Consider the following 26,072-nt stretch of genomic DNA (forward strand, 5'->3'; position numbering starts at 1 on the left):
GATATTAAAATAAGAGAAATATTCTGGCCACTGATTCAGCTAAGAAAATGTGTGAACAGTGCCAGCCTGTTGTGGGTTTGCAGATTAATTATTGGAAACAGTGCTGTATATCTTGTGAAGAACCTTACAGTACCATTTAGATTTATCATTCCAATTCATCAGGTACTCAGTGGTAATAAGAATTTTTCAGTAATCCCATCCTTCTACAAAGAAAAGTTCCCTTGAAGAATATTGTTTCAAACATACAAAGGTTATATTCTGTCAGTCAAAGCTATATCAGTGTTTACCTGTAGGTTTTCTGTATTTGATTCAGTTTGGTTTTTGCTGTGTAATCTGACAGTCTAATCAAATGGTATTTTAAGTTTACTTCCACTAAAAGTCTTTTTGTATATGAATAAATTGGTTTATATGATCTAAGAATTCTGCAAATAGCAAAATACTTAGGATTTTTTTTCATTTGGCTGTATGACTAACCTGTACCACTGCACTGATATGAAGTACCCTAGACATTGTCATTTATTATAAAATAGATTAGAAGATCTTTGCCCAATTTCAACACTTACAGATTAAAGGGCTGTTCTTGCCACTTTCTTCTCATCCAAAATTGGCAGTTTTATACTATGTTTTGGAAGGAGGACCCAAGAAAGCTCTTTGATATTCAAGGATCACCTCCTTCAAGCTCAAGAGCAGTCCATTCCAATGAGTAGGAAGTCAGGAAAAATGCCAGGATGCTTGCATGGATGAACAAGTTGCTACTAGCAAAACTCAGACATAAAAAGGAAGCATCGAGTGGGAGGAAGCAGGGAGAGGCAACTTAGGAGGAATACAGAGACACTGAGATACAGAGATGGAATTAAGAAGGCCAAAGCTCAAATGGAATTGACCTGGCAACAGATATCAAAAGCAACAAAAAGGGCTTCTGTAACTGCATCAATCACAAAAGGAAGACTATAGACAACGTGAGCCTGTTGCTGAAGGAGGCATAGAACCTGATGACATAGGACATGGAAAAGGATGAAATACTGAATACCTTCTTTACTTAAGTCTTTATTACCAAGGGCCAGTCTTCAGGAATCCCAGGTCCCAGAGATGGGGAGGAAAGGCTGGAACAAGGAAGCCATACTGTTTATGGAAGAGGGTCAGGTCAGGGAATACTTAACCAAACTGGATATACATAAGTCCATGGGCCTTGATGGGATGCAGCCACGGGCACTGAGGGACCTGACAGATGTCATTGTGAGGTCACTCTCTATAACGAGTGACTAGAAGTGTCTGAGAAATGGAGGAAAGTAAATGTCACTTTCATGTTCAAGAAAGGCAAGACGGAGGACCCAAGGAACTGCAGGCTAGTCAGCCTCACCTCAGTCCCTGGGAAGGTGATGGAGAAGATAATCCTGGAAACCATTTTCCAGGCACATTTCACAAGGACAAGAAAGTCATTGGGTTTAGTCAGCATGGATTCACCAAAGGGACTTCATGCTTGACCTGGCGGATACCTTCTATGGTGAAATTACTGATCTGATAGACAAGGGGAGAGCCCTGTATATTGTCTACCTGAACTTCAGTAAGACTTATGACACTGTCTACCATTAAGATCCTCATAGATAAGCAGTTGATGTATGGGCTGAATGAGTTGACAGTAGAGTGTACTGAAAACTGCCTCAGTGGCCGTGGCCAAGGCCAAAGGGTGGTGCTCAGTGGCACAAAGTAAAGTTGGAGGCCAGTAACTAGAAGTGTACCCCAGGGATCCAGTCCTGTTTAATTTCATTGATGGTCTAGATGATGGGGCAGAGTGTACCTGCAGGAAGTTTGCTGATGATACCAAACTGGGAGGAGTGGCTGATGCACTGGAGGACCACGCTGCCATCCAGAGAGACCTCAGCAGGCTGCAGAAATGGGGTGAAAGGCACCTCAAGAAGTTCAACAAGGAGGAGTGCAAAGCCCTGCCATGGGGAAGAACAACTCCATGCACCAGTACATTCTGTGGGCCACCCAGCTTGAAAGCAGCTTGTTAGAAAAGGCCTTGGAGGTCCTGGTGGACACCAAGTTGAACATGAGACAGCAATATGGCACTGCTGCAAAGAAGGCAGATGGCATCAGGAACAATGTTGCCAGCAGGTCAAGGGAGGTGATTCTTCCCCTCTACTCAGTACTGGCGGGGCCACACCTGGAGTACTGGGCTCCCCAGTGCAACAGATACATGGATGTGCTGAAGAGAGTCTGACAAAGGGTGATGAAGATGATGAAGGATCTGGAGCATCTGTCACATGAGGGAAGTCTGAGAGAGCTATAACTAGTCAGCCTGGAAAATAGAGGGGACAGGGAAGATCTTATTAATGTATATAAATTCTATGTATATCTGCATTCTGTGATTCTATGACTCTATAGTGAAAGAAAGGTGCAAAGGGGATGGAGCCATGTTCTTTTAAGTGGTGTCCACTAACAGAACCAGAGGCAATGGGCAAAAAACGAAACATGGAAGGTTCTGTATGAGCATCAGGAAACACTTTTTCGCTGTGAAGGTGACAGAGCATTGACAAGTTGCTGATGTAGGCTCTAGATTGCTCATCCTTGGAGATACTCAAAAGCCATCTGGATGTGGTCCTGGTCAACTGTCTGTAGGTGGCCTTGCTTGAGCACGGTAATTGGACCAGATGACCTCCAGAAGTTCCTTCCAACCTCAGCCATTCTGTGACTCTATGATGCAGGTTAACAGTATAGATATACAGGAAAACAAGTTTTTTCATATATCAGCTATCTGCCTTAGACTCATGAATAAAAAGACTAATGTTTTGAGGTAGAGCCTGGTGTATTCAGCATGAAATAGGCTAATAAAATACTGCTTTGGATTTTAAAATGGTTTAGCTTTAACTATTAAAAAATGGGGTTTAATTTTATTTTAATCAATATACTTTATACAATGAAATGTAATGTTGTCCATTTTGTTTCAACAGTTCAACAAGAAAGAAAGGACATGAGTCAGAAATCGAATCTGCAAAAACATAAGACTGAACAGCAACTAGAAAGACTTAATGAAGATATCTGTAATGATGAATTGTACTACAGTGAAACAAAAAAAAAAAGTATGAGGAACTAAAAACCCCAAAATTGCAGAAGAAATCTCTTTCAAGGTTTATTTTTAATTAAATTCATTTTTTAGAGTGAAACAATTGAAAATAATGATCTCTGTATCAGAATTATTGGGCAAACAATCTAATATAAAAAGATATAATTTATAACGTATGATTTTAACTGTGCATTTTAAAACACTTGAAAAGTAACAAATAACAGTAGCCTCCAGAATAGAAAATGGATTAGTTAGTAAATGGTCACAGATAATGGCAGTTCACAGGTCACAATAAAGGACAGGGAGTGAGGCAGGGATGTCTCATTCCCAGGAAATTAATTAAGGAGTTGTTCGTACAACACTTTATCATTCAGGAGTCCAGGGAGAATGAATCACCCAGATATCTCTTCTCCACATACTTCTTAAATCCTTCAGAAAACTGATGAATTTTCAAGCACTACTTCCCAGTGATGCTGATTCCTCTCCTATGCATCAAAATTTCCATGTGTCAGCTAAATATTTTTTTTCGTTATAATTCATATTATGAGTTTGCTTCTTAGTGACTTGCAGGTTTTATTTGCTTTGGAATTTGGGCTTTTGCCCCCTATCATTCTGTTTTCTAAGTGATTCGTGTTAAATTTGTCTTCAAGTGTTTATGATCTTCTGTTGGCTTTACATTGTGTCTAGCAGGCTTCCTGTCACATGTGTTTGGAAAAGGGCTTGATTTATGTTCCTTGCAGGATTTTCCAGAACTCCTATTTAGTTTGCCTGATAGCATTTTTAGATTTTGATACGCAAGGTTCAGGATCTTTTCTCTTTTGGTTTTTTTAGATATAATTTCAAATTTTTACCTTGATGTTAATAGCTTATCTTCTGTTTATTGCTGTTGATTTTATTTTTGATATTTCCAAATTATCTGTCAAAACTTGGCTTGCATGTACGTTAGGCCTCCAATATGACACCTGTAAGTAATCTCCCTCTAGCTTGCAAGTGTTTTGGTTTTTTAGCTGTACCTCATAAGGTTTTTAAAAAACTCCTCTAATTTTTATAAAAAATATTTTTTTTTACTGCATTTTAAAATGACTACATTTTTACATTTGGCTACATACACTTTTTGTGGCTCTGCTGTTTCTTAAGCTCTTTTCTCATGTCATAGCTAGTGTTAATATCCCAGGAATGTAGTCAGTCAGAAATGTACCTCAAAGCCATGCATTTATGGTTAGAAATGGAATTTCATTCTGAAGGTATTCTGGTTCACTTGTTGGTAGAATTTAACTTCTACATGAAGCCATTACTGGTGGTCCTGCCTTCAATGACGATTGCTTTCTAACACCACTCAAGTTGATTGAGTGACCTTATTAAGTAATACCTCCATTACTTCCACTTCCAAAATAACCATTCTGTCAACAATTTTAGGTTACCATTGCTATATTGGGCCTTAGTTACCATAAATTAGCAAAAGCATTGCATTTATAATGATTTAAAGCATATATACTCACATGAAGACATACACAGGGACTGTGAGCAGGTACACAGAAGGTAAAATATTTCTCTACCTAAGCAACAGTTGAATACTGATGAATTTTGAATACGATCATACAAATGAAGGTGAAATTTATAGTTGAATGCCTGGTCTTTGCTGATATTCTGTGATTTGCTGATATTTCTGATTTGCTGATATTCTGTGAGAGCAATTACCCCCTAGCGTGTCTGAGTAACGTGTCTGTCTGTAACCATCAGTTAAACTGTATCCTTGGGCTACTGAATAGACTGAAAAATATATTTGTGCAATCTCCAAGTGTTAACATTAGTCATTCAAAATGCTGCTGCATTTTGGAGAGGAGTCCAGATGCCACGGTTTGCCTAATAGACTCAGGATTTGGATTGAGTTACACTATATGCGTATGTGGGTAAGGAGATGTGAGGGCGGGGGCAGGGCCACGGACATAAATTGTTGCTTGGAGTTATCCTTGGAGCCAATGTATAAACTTTTGTTTGATAAAAAGGCTGTTACTCACTGATTATAGGGTGTCTTTTCCACATAAACACTGATCTGCATTACTTCTATTTCCTTGAAGTTCTTAATAATCTTTGGCATTTGCGGTTTGAGAATATATGGGGATGTCTGGCACCTGTTTTTGTATTTTCTTATGTATGTGACATCTGGGAGATGTTTATGACCTTGTTATGCAGAAACTTCCACCTCCAAGTGCTGATGGCATGTGCATTTCCAAAGAGCAGATATGGATGTGAATAAAACATCTTGAATAAATGTGTTTCAATATTAATGTTGATTGAGTCAATTTCTTACTTTGTTTTTGGCCGTATTGTGCCTAGTTTTGCTTAAATAATCTGTTTTCTGTTCCCTAAATTCAATTAAAAAAGGAAAGAGACCCAATTACGGTTTGAATTAAATTGTAATAAGGTACAGTTATGATGGATTGCTAATCTGACACACATTCAGGTTATGTATTTATCAAAGATTAGCAAGGTGCAAACTATAATGATGTAACACATAACTGTTATCCTAGAAGTGATATGAGTAGGATGGTCATATAAAGAAAGGCTAAAACATGTTCATTTTTTTTACTTGAAATTGCAAAAAAAAGTCTCATCATGTAAAATATAGAAGGCACTAAGATTTTAAAACTTTGGATGTTCGATATTCAATATCCATTCAGGTAAGCCAGAACAACTTCTCAATGTCTTTAATTATTTTACACTCCCCAAAATCAATCACATTAAATCTAAAAAAGTAATAAACTTTTAAATTATAGTATGGTCTATATTTATTTACCTCTTATTCCTGAGACTCTTCCTTTTTAAGTATAGTTTTATACTTGGAAAAAACATTGTAAAGCTGTGCTCCTTTTTAGTGTGATATTAGTGTTAAATTTCTATTGCTGTGGTCTATTAACTTGTTTCCTTATGTTTTTTCCCCCCTAAGAATTCGGAGTTGGATCTTAAAAAAGAAATTCAAGCTCAAAAAGGAGTTTGGAAAGCAATCCAAGTAAACATGATAGTAACCATTTTACTTGTCTCAATTCTTCTATCTATCTTCTTTCCATTGCTACCATGAATTAACTTTGAGAACCTTGTGACAAGCTCACGTAGAAGGCTAATGAGTTTTGCTAAGTAACAACGCCTGATGTTTAACAATTAGGAAAATTTAAATACTTATGAAAACATGAAACACTTTATTTGTATCCTAGTTATTCACAATAATTTCCAGTTTGCTGTATAAGATAAAAACCCTTTAGTAATAATCAGTATATACTACATTATCATTTGAATTTGTGTTTCTTTCTTCAGTTTCTGTAGAAACTGCAATTAGACCCTTACCATATTACCACTGCAATATATTGATACATGCATATATAAAATAGGCAACCCTAATGCCACTTATTTTCTTCTAATGTGAAACTGCTAAATTCACACAACACACTTTGGTATTCCTTTTATGATTGTGAAACGTAGCTCTTTTCTTCTAGATTTCAGTGATGCTTTTTAGCTGTCCTCAGGCAAATGTTGCTATCTATTCAGCTTCTCTGACTGAAATTCCAAGTTTGGCATTGTCGTGGTTTAACCCCAGCCAGACAGCTTTTCACTCACTCCCCACCTTCTTGCCCTCCCCCTACTCCTGGAGGGACGGAGAGGAGAATCAGAAAGAATGCAACTCCCACGGGTTGAGATAAGAACAGTTTGGTAACTAAGGTATAACACAAATCACTACTGCTACCACCAATGGTAATAAGCATAAAGGAAATAACAAGGGGAGAGAATGCAACACCTCATCACCAGGCGACCGATAACTCGCCCCCCCAGCCCGACCAAGCACCGACCGATACCTCCTCCAACCCTGCAGTCCCCTTAGCCCTTCTGGGTCACTCCCAGTTACCTCCTGGGCATGACGTGCTGTGGTATGGAATACCTCTTTGGTCAGTTCGGGTCAGTTGTCCTGTCTCTGCTTCCTCCCAGCTTCCCCTCCTCCCTGGCAGAGCATGAGGCTCACAAAGTCCTTGGCCAAACCAAAACATCAATTTTTCAGCTCTGTTCCCAGCCTGAAAGTCAAAACACAGCACTGCACCAGCTACCAAGAAAAAGAAAAATGACTGCCACTGCTAAACCCAGGACAGGCACCACCAAAACAAATATCCTATCTATATCCATCCTTTGGCAGAAGGATACCATCAGTTGTCTTCTGCAAGATCAGGGATACTAGTCATATTCAAACTGTTGTAATAACTCCAAGGTCTTAAAGCCTCAAGCATTGAGTAGAAGCTCCAGGACTGTTTTCTGAAGAAGTCCTTAATCTCTGCATTCAGTGTCACCAGCTAGACATAGGAGGTCTTTAAATGAGGTTGTTAGAAGCAAACTCTGGCTTCTGTCTATGCAGCAACTTTCCAGATATTGCTCCTTCAGTCTCAGTGGTGCCAGAAAATCAAAGCCAATGTTTCCTTGAAAGTTTCAGTCCAATAGCACAGAAACTTTTATCATACAAAAGACCTGGTGTGGTGGGGTTGAAGCTGGCTGGATGCCAGGTGCCCACTGAAGCTGCTCTATCATTCCCCTCCTCACCTGGACAGGAGAGAGAAAATACGATGAAAGGCTTATGGGTCAAGATACGGACAGTGAGAGATCACTCACCAATTACTGTCACGGCAAAAAAGACTCGACTTGGGGAAATAAGTTTAATTTGTTGCCAATCAAGTCAGAGTAGGATAATGAGAAAAAAAAAAACAAATCTTAGAAACACCTTCCTGCCACCCCTCCCTTCTTGGGCTCAACTTTAAATTTTATCTATCTCCTTCCCATCGCACCCCAGCAGCACAGGGGTATGAGGAATGAGGGTTGCAGTCAGTTTATCACACATTGTGTCCGCTGCTCCTTTCTCCTCAAGGGGAGGATATAGCCAGAACTGCAGGGAGGCATTGCAGTCTTTTACTGCAAGTCCTTGAGTCAGAAACCACCTCTGGCTCCTTCTGCAGTGGTCTTAGATAAGAGAGATTTACTCCAAGAGCTGTCAAAGGCTGTTTTTCTTCAGAATTGAATGATCGATTTACTGTGATGACTAGAAGTCCTTCTGAGATTTTTTGTTCCTTTTTGTTTGAGAGAGAAGTCTGAACCATTTTTATTTGCTTCACAATCCCCATTTTATTTTTGTTAAGCTTGTTCTCTTCCATTCTGTCACTTTCAACTGTTCAATAACAGAATCTAGTATCTACGTATCCCATTTCTAGAAAGACAAGCCCTAAGAGACATCTTGCAGTTCCTGTTCATCCCAGACATTAGCAGAAAGTGTTGAATGTTCCTCTTCTAAGCCAGGTGGTGCACAGGTTCCCTATCACGTGTATTTGTGGTTGATGCACAAATTCCCTCTGATTCTCAGGCTTTGCTGCAGATAAGTCTGGAGGAGCAGGGCTGGGCCTGACTCTAGCATGATTTGCCACAGCATGATGGGATTGATTTGGTACTTCCAAACTTCTCTGTCCCTATCTGGTATTCAGTACTGATCTTTTTTGATTATTTCTTGAAACTAAAAAGCTTCTTTCTTTGTCTTGTTTCTTGGCAAAGAACCAAAGAACTTCAGTGGCACTTTTAGCCCACTCTTTTTACTGGCAGAAACAAAAGAACACTTTCTTAAAGGAAAGTAATTTTTACGCTCAGAATTGCTTTTTCATTGTAGTTCACGTGTTTTTCAAGATAAGGAGGTTCTTGAATGCACCTTATACTTCTTTTAAGGTGATTTTAAAGTTCTGTTTCAACTAAAGCTATTTTTATCATTTTTCTTCCAAAACCTCATTTTTATGGGTTAGACCACCTTCATATCCTTGCTGTCAAGAGTTTTTTTCTTGACAGAACTTATGATGATGTTAAAGGATGTTTCAAGTGCAAAAGCTATCATTAACTAGCTACTGCCAAAGTGTATAGCAGTTTAGATGAGATTCTGTACTGAGACAGCCAAATAGAATCACCTAATGCCATCTGGGTATAAAGCAACAGAGATCCAGAAATGTTAGTGGTTTTACGTGAAGCTTGTCCATTCTGCCTACTAACCATAACATCACATGGAACGTTATCTGTAACTTAACCTAATAGTGTGCCATTCTACAGGAATTCACAGAATCACAGAATCACAGAATCCCAAGGGTTGGAAGGGACCTCAAGAGATCATCTGGTCCAACCCCCCTGCAAGAGCAGGGTAACCTAGAGTACATCACACAGGAACTTGTCCAGGCGGGCCTTGAGTATCTCCAATGTGGGAGACTCCACAACCCCCCTGGGCAACCTGTTCCAGTGCTCTGTCACTCTCACACTAAAGAAGTTCTTCCTGATGTTAACGTGGAACCTTCTATGCTCCAGTTTACACCCATTGCCCCTTGTCCTATCACTGGATATCACTGGAAAAAGCCTAGCACCATCATCCTGACACCCACCCGTTACATATTTGTAAACACTGATGAGGTCACCCCTCAGTCTCCTCTTCTCCAAGCTGAAGAGACCCAGCTCCTTCAGCCTCTCCTCATAAGGGAGGTGTTCCACTCCCTTAATCATCTTTGTGGCTCTGTGCTGGACTCTTTCAAGCAGTTCCCTGTCCTTCTTGAACTGAGGGGCCCAGAACTGGATGCAATATTCCAGATGCGGCCTAACCAAGGCAGAACAGAGGGGGAGGAGAACCTCTCTTGACCTACTAACCACACCCTTTCTAATGCACCCCAGGATGCCATTTGCCCTCTTGGCCACAAGGGCACATTGCTGGCTCATGTTCATCCTCCTATCCACCAGGACCCCCAGGTCCCTTTCTCCTTTGCTACTTTCCAGCAGGTCAGTCCCCAACCTGTACTGGTACATGGGGTTGTTCTTCCCCAGATGAAAAACTCTACACTTGTCCTTGTTGAATTTCATCAAGTTTCTCCCCGCCCAGCTCTCCAGCCTGTCCAGGTCTCGCTGAATGGCAGCACAGCCTTCTGGTGTGTCAGCCACTCCTCCCAGTTTAGTGTCATCAGCAAACTTGCTGAGAATACACTCGGTTCCCTCATCCAGGTCGTTGATGAAAATATTAAACACCACTGATCCCAGCACCAACCCCTGAGGGACTCCACTAGTCACAGACCTCCAGCTAGATTCTGCACCATTGACCACAACTCTCTGCCTTCTTCCTTCCAACCAGTTCTTGATCCACCTCACTACCTGATCGTTAAGCCCACACTTCCTTAGCTTATCTATGAGAATGCTGTGGGAGACAGTATCAAATGCCTTACTGAAATCAAGAAAAACCACATCTACTGCTCTACCATCATCCCTCCACCTAGTCACTTCCTCATAGAAGGCTATAAGGTTGGTCAAACATGACTTCCCCCTCATAAAACCATGTTGGCTGTTCTTAACAACCCCCTCATCCTTGATATGCCTAGAAATGGAGTCAAGAATAAGTTGTTCCATCACCTTTCCAGGGACGGAGGTAAGGCTGACCGGTCTATAATTACCCGGGTTCTCCTTCTTGCCCTTCTTATAGACTGGTGTGACTTTTGCCATCCTCCAATCCTCAGGCACCTCTCCCGTTTCCCACGACTTACCAAAGATGATGGAGAGTGGCCTAGCAATGACCTCCAATTCAGAAATTATGCTGCATTTCCTACTTGAAATACTCCTGGTAAAGATAACTATTTTTGTGGACTATGATTCAAAACAAGAAAAATGAGTTATTTACCACCTAGCATAGTACTCTGAAAAGGGTAATTCACATGTATGGTTATTTCTTTCCCTCTTCCCCATAATCTTCATGGCTTATTCTACTCTGTTTCTACAACTGAAAGGTACTCAAAATGTTGCCATCTGTGTTCCACTTTAAATATACATAGACACTGTACATGTGTGTCTCAGTATCAGGTATTGTGCATTCTCTTTGCTACACAGATAAATAATTATTTAATTTCAAGTGATGGTGAATTTTGGATGTTAGAAATTGCAAGTGTATGTAAGACCTGACTGTTCTGAAGAGCACAGATGACAGTGCATAATATTTCTCTATCTTTCTTTATTTCTTTTGGCTGAGGGGAGATGTTTGGACTGGGTGTATGCTGAATCTTGTATTTCCCAACCTTGAAGAGTGTTCATTTATTTTGCAAAGGTTGTTCTATTTCATTCTTCAGTGTTTCCCTTCTCTTTTTTTTTCATTTGATTAAAAAAAAAAAGAAACAAATAATTAGGAACATGCCTGAAGTGATAATGTTTCCCATCAGAAAAGATTTTCAATTTTAATATTTGGAATTTTAATTCCTTTTTTATGGATCTTTTTTCTATTTGTTTAAATAGTCCTGTAAATCCATTGTCTGCTTCAATGTCGTTTTTACATTTCCTAATATCTCTTGCTGACTGCTCTGCTATGTTAATGTTAGCTAGCTATTTGTCATTTTGTATTCATGGGCTTCTGATATGTGTCAATTTAATGGTCAGCTTTTCCTTTATTTTGAAGACATTTTTAATCACCTTATGATGTATTTGTTAACTTTTGTTCTATTCTTGATGTTTACTTAGAGTATAAATGTTCTTTCAGATTTGAATTTTTTCATGTTCTACTTCTTTTGAAATACTGAAAGCTAATTCTACATGTATTTTAATAAACAGGACAGGTTTAAATCAGAATATGATGAGCTAGAGGAAAAACAAAAAGAGAAACTCAAAAAATTAAGGAAGATATGAAGAGGATAGAAGAGATTGGTGGTCAAGTAGCTGCTGTAGAAGAAAAACATTAAAGAAAAAAAAAGATGTATCTAAAGACAAGCATGAGGTAAAGGTAGTAGATTCTGGACCACTCACTAGTGTAATTTTTTTCATTATTAGAAAAAACTACAAGAGGAAACAGGAATCCATAGCTCAGAAGAGTTGGATTTTGCAGCTGTGCAGTTGTGCTATGATACCAGGTAACAAAAAACAACATAATTCCAGCCTTATTTTGACCTTTCTTACTGTATTAGAAAAATCTTTCTGTTTCTTTTAACTCCTGTGATCTGTTTTCTCACAAAAAGGAAGCCTATTTCTTTTATATGTTGCTTACTTATAAGCTGAAGAGAACAACTATTATATAAACCCCCAGCCATGGCATGGTGGGGACCTTCTTCACTTCCCTACATTGTGGATGTATGGATGATATTGATAAAAAATGCTTTTCCTTTCTCTCATGAAAGGTCTGTTTTGTATAATAAGAAAAAGAAATAGAAGTTTCTTGAGTTAAAAACAGTCCCTTAACCTACTTGAACTGAATTAAATACACTCTTCTGAGCCTTTCTTTTGCTGCTAGTAGAGCATTACTGTTGCTACAGTATGACATGTTTTAGTTCTCCCCACTATCATCTTAAAAGTATGACCAAAAAGCCATTTTCCTCCAGTTGTAAAGTGATGGCTTTGTACCCTATTCCCATATTTGCAGGGTATGCTAGTGGTGTTAACCTTCCCTGAGTTTGAAACTTTGCGGATTTTTTTTAGAAAAATAACCTTCTCAAAAGAGTTATAGGAATACAAACTAAACTTAGACGCCTGAGAACCATTTCTTTCGTTATTAGTTTCCTCTTTTAGATCCGGTGATCTTTCAGATGTTTGAATGTTTCGCTTATGTGGAGTGCTACAACCGTGGTAATAGAAGACAGAGGGAAAAGTTGACAATATTCCCTAACTAAATTACTGTTTGAAAACAAGGTATTATAATGATAAATGGTTTTGGAAAATACCTGACAGTATGTAGATCAGTTGACTAGTAGTCCTACAAACATGAGACCTTAGGTAGGTAAACAATCATCTCCTAAGCAATACCAACAGTTGCATGTCCCTCTACCATCTCAACATCTGTAGAAACAAACCTTACTGTTTTCAATTGATGTGGGAATCTTCAAAATCTCAACCATATTTTAGTGCAAGATGCAATGTCTATCCCCTATACTGAAGCAAAACCCTCAAGCAGAACCATTTAGTCTTTTTTTTCAGAACTCTTTGGGATGTAATATTTCATGGGGGTGTGTGTGTGTGTTTCTTCTTCTTATTATTATTATTCTTTAATTAAGAGTATTTGCATACCTTTGTTTTATCCTTTTTTGTATGTCTTTTTCTTGAGCAGGTTCTTATTACTTTTCTTTTTTGGGGGGAAATGACTCTGAAAATGACTGGAAACATGGGGAAAATTTAAATTGTTTTCTGTCTTTTATTACAAGTTAAACAGAGTTTGGCTTTCACACTGGTAATTGTCCAACCAGCAACACTGAAACTGGGGCCTGTCCTTCTATCATTACACTTAAATTAAGCCTTGTGTACTGCTCAAAGCCTTTGTTCTGTATTCCACTATGAAATATGTGCAAATCCTGGCAGAAAAGTCCTTCCAAATGTGAGCTGCCACACAGTGTATGAATAGGTGGTCAATTGTTCACTGGTACAAGCAGCTTTACAGTCTGGGGAAGCTTTGAAGCTTCCCTCTTTTTCTGGTTTATGGCAAAGGAAATAAGTATCTTAGGGATGAGGGATGAAAATACAGTAATCATTGTGAAAGAAGTAATTATTAAGTGTCTGAAAGAGGAGGGCATTTTTACTAGACCTTAATGCCAGAAAAGAAAGAGCAAAATGCCTTCATTTTTGTTTCCAAATCAATAGGAGACAAATCTAGCTATTGATGGTTTGTGCCCAGAATTAAGTCAAAGAGTTTTCAATAAGCCATATACTTGTTATGGAACAATTTTTACAATCAAGTAAGATCAACAACTTTGAGCCTATTCAGTTTAGACGTAGGATTTTTTATTTTTGCTCAAAGCCTGGATAAAAGAATTTCTACTGCCTCAGTGAAAAGAAGTTTTTGTTGCAGAATCAGTCTTTAGGTTCATTGCTCTGCTATTTGACGACTAGTAAATAGCTTGTCATGGGAGATTGTCTTCTCTTGTTTTTTAATGCTGGAGAAAGGCTGTATTTTCTGGAGAATGCTGGATTTCAAGGGCTCATGACATAGTCTGTGTGTAGCAGTACTTCACCATTTTTGGAGGAGAGATGGAGGATGTTGAATAAATTGAGTTCAGATAATGGATTATCTGATAGTTTATTTTTGATGCAGGTTTAATAAGTCAAAATGAAAAATTAGGAAAAAAAGCTTCCTCTACCAGCTAATAGTATTTTCAAAACAAGACATTAATGGCAGTGACTAATGTTGTTAGCCCTTCCCCAACTAAAACTAAGTAGAAACAATGTGACAAAGATCACATCATTAGTTTCCTGGAAATCTAGAGAGGTGTGGTGTAAGTTATACATCATGGTCTATAGCTGTGTATTCACTTCTCTTTTAAAAGCTTGGAAACAGAGTTTAAACGAGCAGATTCCTGTGTGAATGATATGCAAAAGATATTGTAACTTCAAGGAAGAACTTTCGCATTGATTAGAAGTTTAAATGATACTTTTGGAATGGTAATATTAATGGCTATTTTAATAATCTTTGCTATATAGTGTGAATGGAATAAACTTTGGATAACGTAACTATTATACCAGTTATATAAGCATATTTAGTAAGTAAAGTTTTCCTTGTTACATGTATTAATAATTATCATTTAATAATTGGTGCTCACACTAATGATGCGAAAAAAGTTACTGCCATAGTCAAGAACTTTACATTGAGGTGCTAATTCTTTCCTTCTTCTTCTTCCTCTTGTTAGCTGTCCTTAGCTATATTTTTCAGGAATTAGTGATAATGAGTTATAAACATTTATTTTGCCCTTTATACAAACTCCATGGAAGCTATTCCAAATTTGTATTTTGATTTCAGAATTTTATTTGTATCTTCCTTGGTAGAGAGAAAGTAAAGAAACGTGGGGAGCGGAGTAAGACTATTTTTCCCTGCTGTGTTATGGTAAACACTCTATGAAGCAGCAGAGATATTTTATATTTTACATGTGCATTTTTTCATTCAAAGCAGAGAGTACATAAACCTACATAACAGAAAAATGGATTTGGAAAAGAAAAGGTAACTGTTTAATATTTAGTAACTAATACATTTTCTTGTTTCTGTAGAATGTGGGACAATAACTTTTGAATACTAACATATCTGTTTACTCATAAACTCTCCAGAAACTCTCCTATTTGAATCAGAGAATACAAGAGCTAGATAAGCAGCAGGAGCAAACTGAACAACAACTGAAAGAAAAAAAGAACTGTTATGCAGCAACAATTAAATGGTAGGCAGGCGAATAATTTAATGCTTGTATGGCTTTTTTAAAGTATGTTTAATCTCAAAGGTTAGGCTGTCATTTCTACACAGTTGCCTTGGAACTATTTACATACATATATTGTATGCACTATTTTCTGTCTCTTGCTCAAACTAACCTATGAGGTCCATAGCCTTGAGACAGTGTAAAGTACAAAGCAGAATTGATACTGGGGTCATTGAGGAGTCCTTTGCTTTCTTCATTTGCTACACTGATTCAGATTGCTTGAGGGGCTTTAGAAATGCAATGGAGAAAATCAATAGAGGACAAAAAAGATTCTAGTATAATAGGAAGTGCCTGCTGATTGCATGTTTGCTCAGCAGATGGCATCTTTTTGTAAATGATGGCTTATATCTGCTGTATCAGTTACTAAACTCTATAATCCACCAAAGGGAATTACTGAATTTCACTACTGAACCCTGTGCTTTGTATAAACATGGTTATAAGCATTAGAAGAAACAAACATTTTCTTTCTAAGATTCAGTTAATTTTTATTATTCTTTCCCTTGCATATTGTAGAAACTTAAGCTAGATATGGCATTGAAGATGAGTCATATAGATTAAAAAAATGAAAGAAATGCTTTCATATTGTTCAGAGTAGCTTTTATGAGCCCAGTAATCTCTACTGAGGTTTACACATATAACAGAATCTTAAATTAAGCACTGGGAAACTCATTGATACAGATGGGTTTGGCAGGGAAGACAGTTTTTATATCCCTTTCTCTTAAAGTTTATCATCTACCAAACTGCAGGTTACCAGTAGATCTTAGAACATGTGAAAATGACTGATGAGTACAACATCATAATCAGTAATTCTACAGTGGTTTTCAGTGCATTTATTTCCTGTATTTTTTATTATTTTTAATGCTGCCTTTCCTAGTAACTAACTAGCTCTATCCATTAGTTACTTGAGCAATATTTGATTTGGTGTTCTGGAGGAGTACTAGAGGAGTGTTCTGGTTAAGTGAAATAACACAATGTACAAAGCCTATTTTATGAGATACATAGAGCTCTGAACTGGTAACAATACCTGGGTACATTAAATGCTGTGTTCTTAGAGCTTGATACAGTTCCTTGATCATAACAATTAACATTTTGTAAAAGGGAGGCTTTATAAAATGGGCTGTCTTATTTGTAATAGTTACTCATATTTCTAGACATGTAAGGTCATACTACATGATTCTGTTAATCATGATTTTTTTTAAGGAGAAGTTATGTAAAGTTATAATCAGACATTTTAGTGCTGTCACATGACATTGGCTTGTTTAAAGCTTGTCCAGTGAGTCGCTTAAATGATGTCATGGAAAAAATGGCTATTATTCCATAGTATTCTTGATGAAGGAGTAGAGTCTTCAACTTCCAAATGGTCAAACAATTCACCCAGTTCTTCATAGCTTACCTAATTTAGGATCCTACACTGGAGGTTCCTGTGTCCCACTGTTGAAGTCGAAGCAACTTAGTTTAGTCTGCTGGCATGTCTAAAAACTAGATACTTGGATAAAATTTCTATCCCATAACACACCAGTAGTCCTGTTCAGCAACTAAGAAGAATCAATAATACTGTTCATGTGTTGAACAGTGAATGACCAAGTGCCAAGGGACTCAATCAGTTTAGGCAAGATACTGTTGTCCAGTACAGCAACCTATAAGGAGCAGATACCCAGTCTATTGATATTTGGATCACAGAATGTAGAGTATCTCACCATCTTTCATTTGGTTTTGGTTGGTTATTTTTTTCCCTAAAACCTGATTGCAAATTCTATGTCTTCTATAATAGGTACCAGCTTGCACTGACTCAGTGGATAACATTTCATATGCTTGGAAGCCAGCATTTTCAGCTTTTATCTGCCTTGGTTAAGATGACCTAAAGAAAGAGACAAAATTCTTTTTCGACAGTTTTGTTCTAACACAGCTTATAAATGTGAACCTGATTCTGCAGCAAAAATCATGTTATGACTTCTTTGTGTACGTTTATGTCTGCCCCAGATATCTTGATCATCTCAAATTTCATTATTTGTTAAGTTTAAGGCTGAGACAGATCATTCAGACAGCCTGTATATCACAGGCTATCACATTCCTCCAAGTTCACCTGGTAGTGAGAACTAAAATTAATACAATTTTTCCTTAGAGGTTTGAGACTCTCTATGGGCCATTCAGTTGCATCGGAATTTGCATTGATTACCTTATATTCATTTTCTGTCTAATGATTCCGTGTTCCTGCAAGAAACCTGAAATTTCATCAATTCTATACAGATACATCCTACACTTTTACAAAGTTTGTAGGCCTTTAAAAAGTCATGTTCTTGAGGTACCTTGCACACCTTCATATCTGTGTTAACAACTGTTACAGAAGCTTTAATTCGTCATTTTTGTTATAGCTATCTTTTAGGCATAACTCTAAGAAGCACTTTCATAAAAGAGAAGACCAGTAGATGATGCTTCAAGTTACTGCTTCAGGAAAAGTGGGGCAGAATCTAAAGAAGAAGTTTTTAAAATACTGATCTTTATTTATCTGTTGTGATGCATTCTTTGCCTACTGAACTGTGAAGTCTTGTGGTATTTATACACGTGTGCACTTAAATTATATGTGTATATATGTATACATAAGAATAATCAAAACGTATTTTCCTCCCTCTTAATTTAATCCATTTACATAGATGCTTACAGCCCATTAGTATGGGTTAAAAAATCTAATGCAGCAAGACTACTTTAGAAATACCACCCAAATAGAAGACTCCCACCCCTTTATTACTATTGAACTGCTACAGTGTTTTACGTTTCTCTTGTTCATTGTAGGGAAGCTGCAGCTTAGTTTACCAGATACTGTTCCTGTAGGTAGAGCTTGCTTGTGTCATGAATCTTTATGTTTTTTGGGTCCCATGACTGTCAGTCACAGGTATGAAAAAGACACTGAAATTTAATCTTTATTCTGTAGAATAGGAAGTTTAGTGATTACCATTTTAATATAAATGTTTTCAGCAGTTTTTTGAGTTGTGTACTTGTAGCTGAGGAAAGTAGGCAGGTGTTCAGGAGTCATTCTCTGTGTTTTAATCCTCTGGTGTCTGGAGTTCAGGACAACTGTGGTATGAAAAACTTGACATCTAAAAGAGGACAACTCTTTCCGTAGGGAACTAAATGAAAAATGCCAGTTTGCAGACGTGATGAGTAAGCCATATTCTACCTGCAGAATTGCAAACAAAAATACTGATTCTTCCTGAAAGTTCAGTTTTTAGCTATCTACCTAAACCAGTATTATATTTTGTAAGTACCATTTTTGGTGGCCTAGCAGAAAAAACTTCCGGTTAAGACACTGACTCTGCATACACTGAAATGAATAGGCCTAGACTTAGATCATATGCAAAAGCTGTTACTTTATCATTAATAAAGTTTTTGCTGTGCAAGTCAGTGCTTATTTGCAAGACTTTTATGTATAAAAGCAAAAATAAGAACAGAAATGTATTTTATGAAGATGGTGACCTACAAACTTGCATACATCAATAAAAAAAAAGGCAACTGCAAAAATACAAGTGCCATAAAAAAGCTTGTGGATAAATAGTAGAAGAATTGTGCAATAAGTTGGAGAACTATAGCTGCATGTGAAACACCATGATCTTACAGAAATGGAATTCTTCCATTTGTACTAAAAGCTTCTCCTGCCCCCTTTAAAACAAGTTCTCTTTCTTTGGATATAAAAATTTCATGAATTGTTGCTCATAATCATGTGCTTAAACGCCAGAATTTGGAAATCTAGCCCTGCCTATTTAACATGCTATGTTTGGGGTTTTTTTTGAATCCTAGGAAAAATTTTCATTTGTATCCAGTCAGATTGCTGAAAATTCTCATACTGTGGAAAATTTAAAACACAAAATTAAAGGAATACATGAGTTATGTGACATGAAAGAAGTATAGATGGAAAAGATAGAGCAACCTTTTGCTGATTTGCGGTAACACCTATCTAGTATATGAATTTTAAAGGATAGTTTATTACTTTTACCAAAATGATTTAGTAATTCAACTTTATTACTATTGCTAAAGATAGTTTTATTATTTTAAAATATTATTTCTAGGAAATGTAATTCACTTTTCATCAATATTTGGAAGTATTTTTGTCTGACCACTGCTTGTAGTTTTAATGGATCTCTAGAAGATATTAATGATAAATTGTCTGCCTCCCAAATTGAATTTCGGGCATCAGAATTGCTTTTGGAAATCTGATAACATTCATGGTCAGTTGCATCCTTAATTAATGGATGATTCCACACACTCTTTTTTCTGATTTAAGAAGTGTGGACCTACGCTTACTGTGACTGATGAGTCCAGAAGATAGTCTCAAAGGGCTCTATTCAACTGATAATGCAGGCTGCCTTCTAGGCCATGCAAGCCTTGGAGGGCTGTATATGCTGATTGCACAGCAGGCTTACTCTTCAAGGGTAAAGGTGAACCTGCTGTGCAATGTCAAAGAGAAAGCAGCTTGGATTGTTGCATTCTACAGGATGACTAAATAGTGAAAAAGTCATCTTTGCATCATTATACTACAGATCCCTTTCTGTGATCTCATTCAGTTATGTACTGTTGGTGTTGGAAGGTCTTTGATTACGCCATGAAATTCTTGACAGGGGGAGGGAAATATTTTTTTCAGTGTAATTTTTTTAGCTGGATATGTGGCACTAGATATGTGTGGAGTTTTTTTCCCAACCCTCAATTCAAACTGAATGATTTGGAATCAATGGACCCAATGTACAATGGAACTTACTGAACTTCAAGTGTGAAAGACACGTTTCCACGACTGAAAATCTTTTCTCATTTTCCACAGTTCTTTAGCCAGTAGTCAGTAGTTTCCTATCAGTGACATGTTATAGTCAAAGAAAAGGATAATATCAATACAAAGTGGTACTGAAAGTTAGTTCCAATAATTAATTGTTTTTACAGCTATGAAGTCCATCTCTTTCAGAAAGGAATTTTCTTGGAAATTGTCCAACTTCTAGACCTAAAACAGACACTAATGAAAACTTTGCATTTGTCTTGAGAACATGCTGTTACAGCTTCCACCTAACAGAAATAACTCTAGAGTCTAAAAATCATCCAAAAAAAACCACCCTCTTAACTTCCAGAAACAAAATGTTACACAAAAGGTGTGAAGCTCCCACTTCCAGTCCCCATAAATAACAAAAGAGTGGTTACCAAATACAACACTGGTTATGGACTAATTCTGTGTCTCAGAATATCATATTCATCTAGATACTTCACACGTGTGAGTGAACCAGTCTATTCTTTAGAAAGTTATTTTAGACATGCAAACTATTTTTTAAAAAAGTGAGAATTATGTATTTCAATAGACACATTAGATATGGATTGATAGGCAATGTCTTGAAGTGATCTAAACATTCATGATAAGCTCCATCATATATTTTTTTATAAAAAGTATTATTATTTGCAAGAAGGCACTATTATAAAATTAAAAATGAAATCTGTAAATTAAGACTAAAGCATAATATAGTAGAAGATCTTGATTACTTCATAGAATTATTTTTTTTCTTTCAAAGACGAATGTCAAGTGGTGTAATGATTAAGGAAAAAAATGTTCAGATGGTGTTTAATCATCTTGAAGATAAGCTAGCAGAATATGAGAAAAAGTTAAATCAGGAAGAAAAAACATATGGAAAATTACTACAGATCAGAAAGAAAAAAATGGAAGATTCAGAAGTGAGTATTAACCAGAGCTGGGTTCTCTATGTTAGAAGTGAAACTATTATTTGGTTAGTTCTGGCTCTTTTTAGGGCTTAGAAGGATACCAGTTTTATCAAAAGTTTGAAATAATTAGTGTCTTCATGTCCATGTGCAAGTATTTCCAATTAAATGATATTTTTCTGTAATAGAGTTCTTTCTGTGGATAAGGAAGTCATTCTAGGAAAATTTTAAAATTGTTCATTTGCTTTGAGGCTTTTAATTTTTCATTCATTTTTTCATTTCTTCTAACTTGAAAATCTTTTTTTTTTCTATTTCCTCAAGTGCTCAGTAACAAATAAATCTCAGATATTTTTTACTTAAGATTGACATCAATAAATATCCATTCCTCTTTAATCACTTAAGTACAAGAATAGTGCTCAGTGCATGCAACCTTCTTGATAGAGCAGCAGTAAAAGATAGTAGTAAGATAGTTGCTCTATCAACTGATGCTTGATAAAGCAGAAGTAAAACTTTAATCTTTTGGATAAAGCTGTTTCTGAAATGTTTGGAGCTGCCTCTTAACAAGACCCTCACCTGGATCTTAGTTGTTGTGGTTGATACCAGCCAGATGGGAGCCAGAGACTATGCAAATATAACTGACAAATCAGAGCTATCTGAAATACAGTTATAAAATACACTGTGGTAGTAACCACAAAATCTTCTGAGAAATCACATGTGAGTACTTAATTTATTTTCTGTATTATCTTAATATTTGAACTTTTCTCCTAAGAAAATGGATTAATTGCCTAATGCTTCACATATAATTGTGTTTGTTTTCACATGACAATGATAGCATTAAAGTGTTTCTCCACTGGGGAGACATTCCCAGATCAAGATTTTTTTCAATTGTAGCTGTGTTAAAAATAATTAATATATTAACTTTTAATCTTGTGTTCTTTACGTCTATGCCCATCTTATACTTTTCTTAGCTCAGAGTAGTTTAGACAAAGTAAGATACTCAGTTATGTTCTCTTTAGCATACATTTTTACTTCCTATTTTCAATGTGTTAGTTTTTGTTGTTTGTTTTCATAAAATCTATACTGATCAGGGTATGGAAGAAAGCAAAATGGCAACAATAAGAACATGGGCTTTTAAAAATAAAGCTTGCCAAATTATTACTTTTAAAAGGATAGTAGTCCTTTCAAAATACTGTATTTGACTCCTTCATCATGTTAAATTAATTCTGAGGTAAAAATACTTGCCAGTATGTTGACTCGCTCATCTTCACCTTAACTTCAAAAAAACAGCTGTAGGGATAATTTAGTGAAGTATCTTTCTTATCTCCTTCTTGAGGTTATCAAGGTTAATTTCTCTTAATGTGTTCCATTTCTTCCTGTCTTGTCTCTGCTTCCATCTCTTTTACATATAGAGTTATGGGTATTGCATGAATTTCAGAGCTCTTAACAGTATTTTTTTAATTATATTAACAAATATTTGAGTTATGAGATTCTGCCAAGCTTTTGGTGGTTAAATGTAAGTAGAAATATTACACTGAATGCCTAAGAGCCTGTTTGAGACTTTACTGGTACACATTGCTAGTCTCTGTGAGAACAACTCTCCATCTAGACCTATAGCTGGAATGGAGGCACATGCTGTCAACCTTTGAATACTCATGTTGTTATTACCTAGTCATTTTTATGTCATTCTTCATTATTTTTATAGAAAACACAGATAAAAGCCATAGACATTTATTCATGTCTAGGAAATCCTCAGCCCCACTGACGTATTTGATTTTTTTGTCTTAATAAATGAAAAATAGAACGTGTTATAAAAATTTGTATTACATCAGAAAGCTCTCTTTTTCTCTGCCTCACATCAAGGTGGTAATAGTACTAGCAAAGCCAAATATTCTGTCAGTACCTTATGGACAATCGAAAAAATTCAACAGGGTCTTCAGTTTGTTTCCCAGCAGAAATGGGCAGAAGACCTAGTACCAGTGAGCGTAGAAAGTTTTGAAGGCATTGGAACTAGGATTTACAGCAAGCTCTTCAAGGAGGCTAGTTGTGAATTGTGGGAGTTACACTGTGGCTTTTAGGATGATCAGTGTGTCTTCTGGAAGAGGTCACTTGACAGCTTTCGGAAGTTCTTCTTAGAGTAGAATTCAAATACTCTACCTTGCTTTGGTATTGAGTGATAAAGATAAATTTTCTTCTTCAATCAGGGTTGAATGTAAAAGTGTTTAAATTCTGATTTTCCATTGCACAATTTCTGTAAAAGTCCTGACTTCAGATAATGTGGTACAATAGTTACGATGCTTTTTTCACCCTGGATCTGGAGGTTTATTGAAGTAGTAATGGAGCTTGCATGTTACACCGGTTTTCACAGTCTCTGCTTTTCTGAGTCTGAAGTTGGGTGAGACCATTCAATCATTAACTGATAGGTAATTCAATAGGAATAGACTAAGCATACTTTTAAGGTGAGAGATGAGTAGCTGGAAAAGTTGTCCTCACAACCTTAGCATCCAAGGGGAGAAATCAGTAAAAGAACAGTGCATTAACTTCTGGAGTACAGAGTACAGGCAGCGGTTCAAGAGGTTCTGATCTAGGCTGTCAAGAAATTCTAGTGGGATACTATACTGAATGAGAACTGCCCGTCTTCATAGTCAAAAAAGTTACATTACTTTGTTGCAAGTGTCATGCAGTACAAAAAAAGGCTAGGGACCCTTGTCAGCATCATGAAGAGAAGTGAAGTTGAAAAGTGAAAGGGAACGGAGTTGAAGAATGGTCCCGATGTAGGAGAATCTGCATAAGAAACAGCTTGAGCACAGAGCCAGATGGAAAGAAATTTTGTGGGGCAACTCTTGCATTGCTCTGGGGGATAGAAGCTGCCTATAAACGATCAGGGCAGAATAAGATGCAAGGCTGAAGAATCTTCATGCCTGGCTCTTGAAAGAACACTCAGCATGTGTGATTTGGCTGAAGAACTGTGTCACTGATTTGCAGACCTTCTAGATTCTGTCTTCTCACAGGAGAATGTAACAACACATAAATACAAGGTGTGACTTTTGTTTTACTAATGTGCATGCTATTAAATGCGGTGAAATTTACATGTACAAAGATGAAGTTATACCTTATGGGTATATTTTATCACTGCTATTTGTAACTACTCTTATGGTTTCTCATTACCTTATGTTCTACAGAGATGGTACAGTCCCCAAACTATCATATTGCCATTTGGTTCAGTGCTGATATGTGCTGTATAAAACACACAGATAAGAATTCTTTGACATAACAGTTTATAATGAGTGTTGGATCACATTCGGGAGGATTACGTTCTGCCCTGTTTTCTTAACCTCAGAACAAGCATGTTTGCTGTTATTTTCTGCTGCTAATGTGATTATTGTACTTCCAATGAAAGTAACTGTAAAAACGATTACTGTGGTTTTGAAGACTGAGCAAGACATTTTGAATGACCACAGCTATCTTGAAATCTGAAAATTTGTCCTCATTAGTATTTGTTATTCAACACATCATAATATATTTAAATTCAGAGATCTGTATATACGGACTTGTGCTTTTGCTAAACACTTTAAAAGTTGTTACTCAAAGAATTAACAGATATGCTAATACTTTGACTTTCTTGTTGCTTTGAAATAGTAGCAATACCATAAATTTCTAATTCTAGTAATTAACATTAGTCTTCTACTAAAAAACCCTTACCTCCCAATACTGCTTCTAGATTTTCTAAAAATTATTTGACCACTGCGTGATATTGGAAAAAAGTCAGTAATAAACTGATATTTCTTTAGCATTTTACTGTAAAATTAAAATGTTCAGTAATGTTTCAGGTAAAACTGAATGAAAATTGCTCAGACATATAAAGGGAATTTGATTAAAATAAGCTTTGAATTATTTATTATTATTAAAAAGTTTAGTTTGCAAATATTTTACTAGATTTTTTGGCCTTGTTTGGTGGTTTGCTTTGTTGTTGTTTTTTATTTATTTTTATTTTAAAGAGAATCGGCATGTTTCTATAAGCATTTCTTTTCACAAAAAAACATTTTTCATCTGGGGAATGATGTATCAGAAAACCTATGTCTGATTCGAACAGCTAGTTATGATGTCTTGTTTATCAGATAGTGAGAATATATCTAACGACATGACCTACAAATTGGCATATTTCAGAAGGGGTTGTATTAGAAATATGATAATATACTGCTGAAAGCTGAATTAAGAAACAGGGAAAACCAAAGTTAGATCCAAGGGTCTATTTATCATAGAGTATTAGGTAAAAACCACTGGGTGTCTTTTATCATCCATTTATTTAGGTTATCTTTTCTACTAGTCATTCTTTTCGGTATTGCTGCACTAGTACGTTTGGAGCAGTTTCCATCTCTTACTTTCAAAAAATGTTCTTAATCAATATTAATGTTACTGAAGAACTTTGTAGCACCCTATCTGTGTAAGCACAAGAGTTACATTTGAAGATATATAACAAAAGAGGATTTTTTTAAAAGCTAGAGAGCCGTTGCTCCCTTTAGGCTATTTAGTATGTGTGCACTGTAAGGATAACAAATAGTCTGGCTATAAAACTGGCTTTAATTAGTTGACTCAGTGGCTTCCAGCAGTGTGCTACACCGGTATGTGGGACTTCCATGTCACAAGATAGACTTTTGAATCTTACTCCATGCTCCTGGGTAGTCTTAGAGTATCGACTTACACGCTGTCCTGTGGCAAGTGCTGGCAGTATTATCCGAACAACCATCCCACTGGTTTTATTGGCTCATAGGGAAGTCATATACCTTCCCTTCTGAGGAATGTGCATAGCTAGAGGTTGGGTGCCATGACAGTAACAATACTCTGAGTGAAAATCAAAGGGATGTAAAAGTGGAAGGTTAATAGAAATGTTAAAGGATAGTTTCTTCATTTAAAAACAAGCCATATGCATAATAATTAAAAGCAAATTAACCCTTGCTGTATTTTAAACAGCATCAATGAAAAGTGTTGTAATGGCTTAAAAACTATTTTTGTTTTAATTAAAACAATTATTAATTATTCTTTCTACAAACACAAAGGCACTTTTAAAGATTGCAAACCACTTTCAATTG

At 36.6% G+C, this 26,072-nt stretch overlaps 1 protein-coding gene across 1 annotated transcript in view; it reads left to right on the forward strand.

Annotated features, from left to right (window-relative positions):
• Nucleotides 1–26,072, forward strand: part of CCDC178 (coiled-coil domain containing 178) — a 158,379-nt gene that overhangs the window by 22,353 nt on the left and 109,954 nt on the right. Inside the window, 10 exon segments of the mRNA XM_061354916.1 lie at nucleotides 1,780–1,974; nucleotides 2,955–3,083; nucleotides 8,754–8,809; nucleotides 11,696–11,753; nucleotides 11,756–11,858; nucleotides 14,885–14,942; nucleotides 15,161–15,244; nucleotides 15,246–15,275; nucleotides 19,096–19,241; nucleotides 20,841–21,000. Coding sequence (XP_061210900.1) covers nucleotides 1,780–1,974; nucleotides 2,955–3,083; nucleotides 8,754–8,809; nucleotides 11,696–11,753; nucleotides 11,756–11,858; nucleotides 14,885–14,942; nucleotides 15,161–15,244; nucleotides 15,246–15,275; nucleotides 19,096–19,241; nucleotides 20,841–21,000 — 1,019 coding nt within the window.

The sequence above is a fragment of the Neopsephotus bourkii genome, unplaced genomic scaffold, assembly GCF_033783945.1.
Source record: "Neopsephotus bourkii isolate Nb327-2 ecotype Australia unplaced genomic scaffold, CSIRO-AGI_Nbou_v1 NB_753, whole genome shotgun sequence".
Taxonomy (NCBI): Eukaryota; Metazoa; Chordata; class Aves; order Psittaciformes; family Psittacidae; genus Neopsephotus; species Neopsephotus bourkii.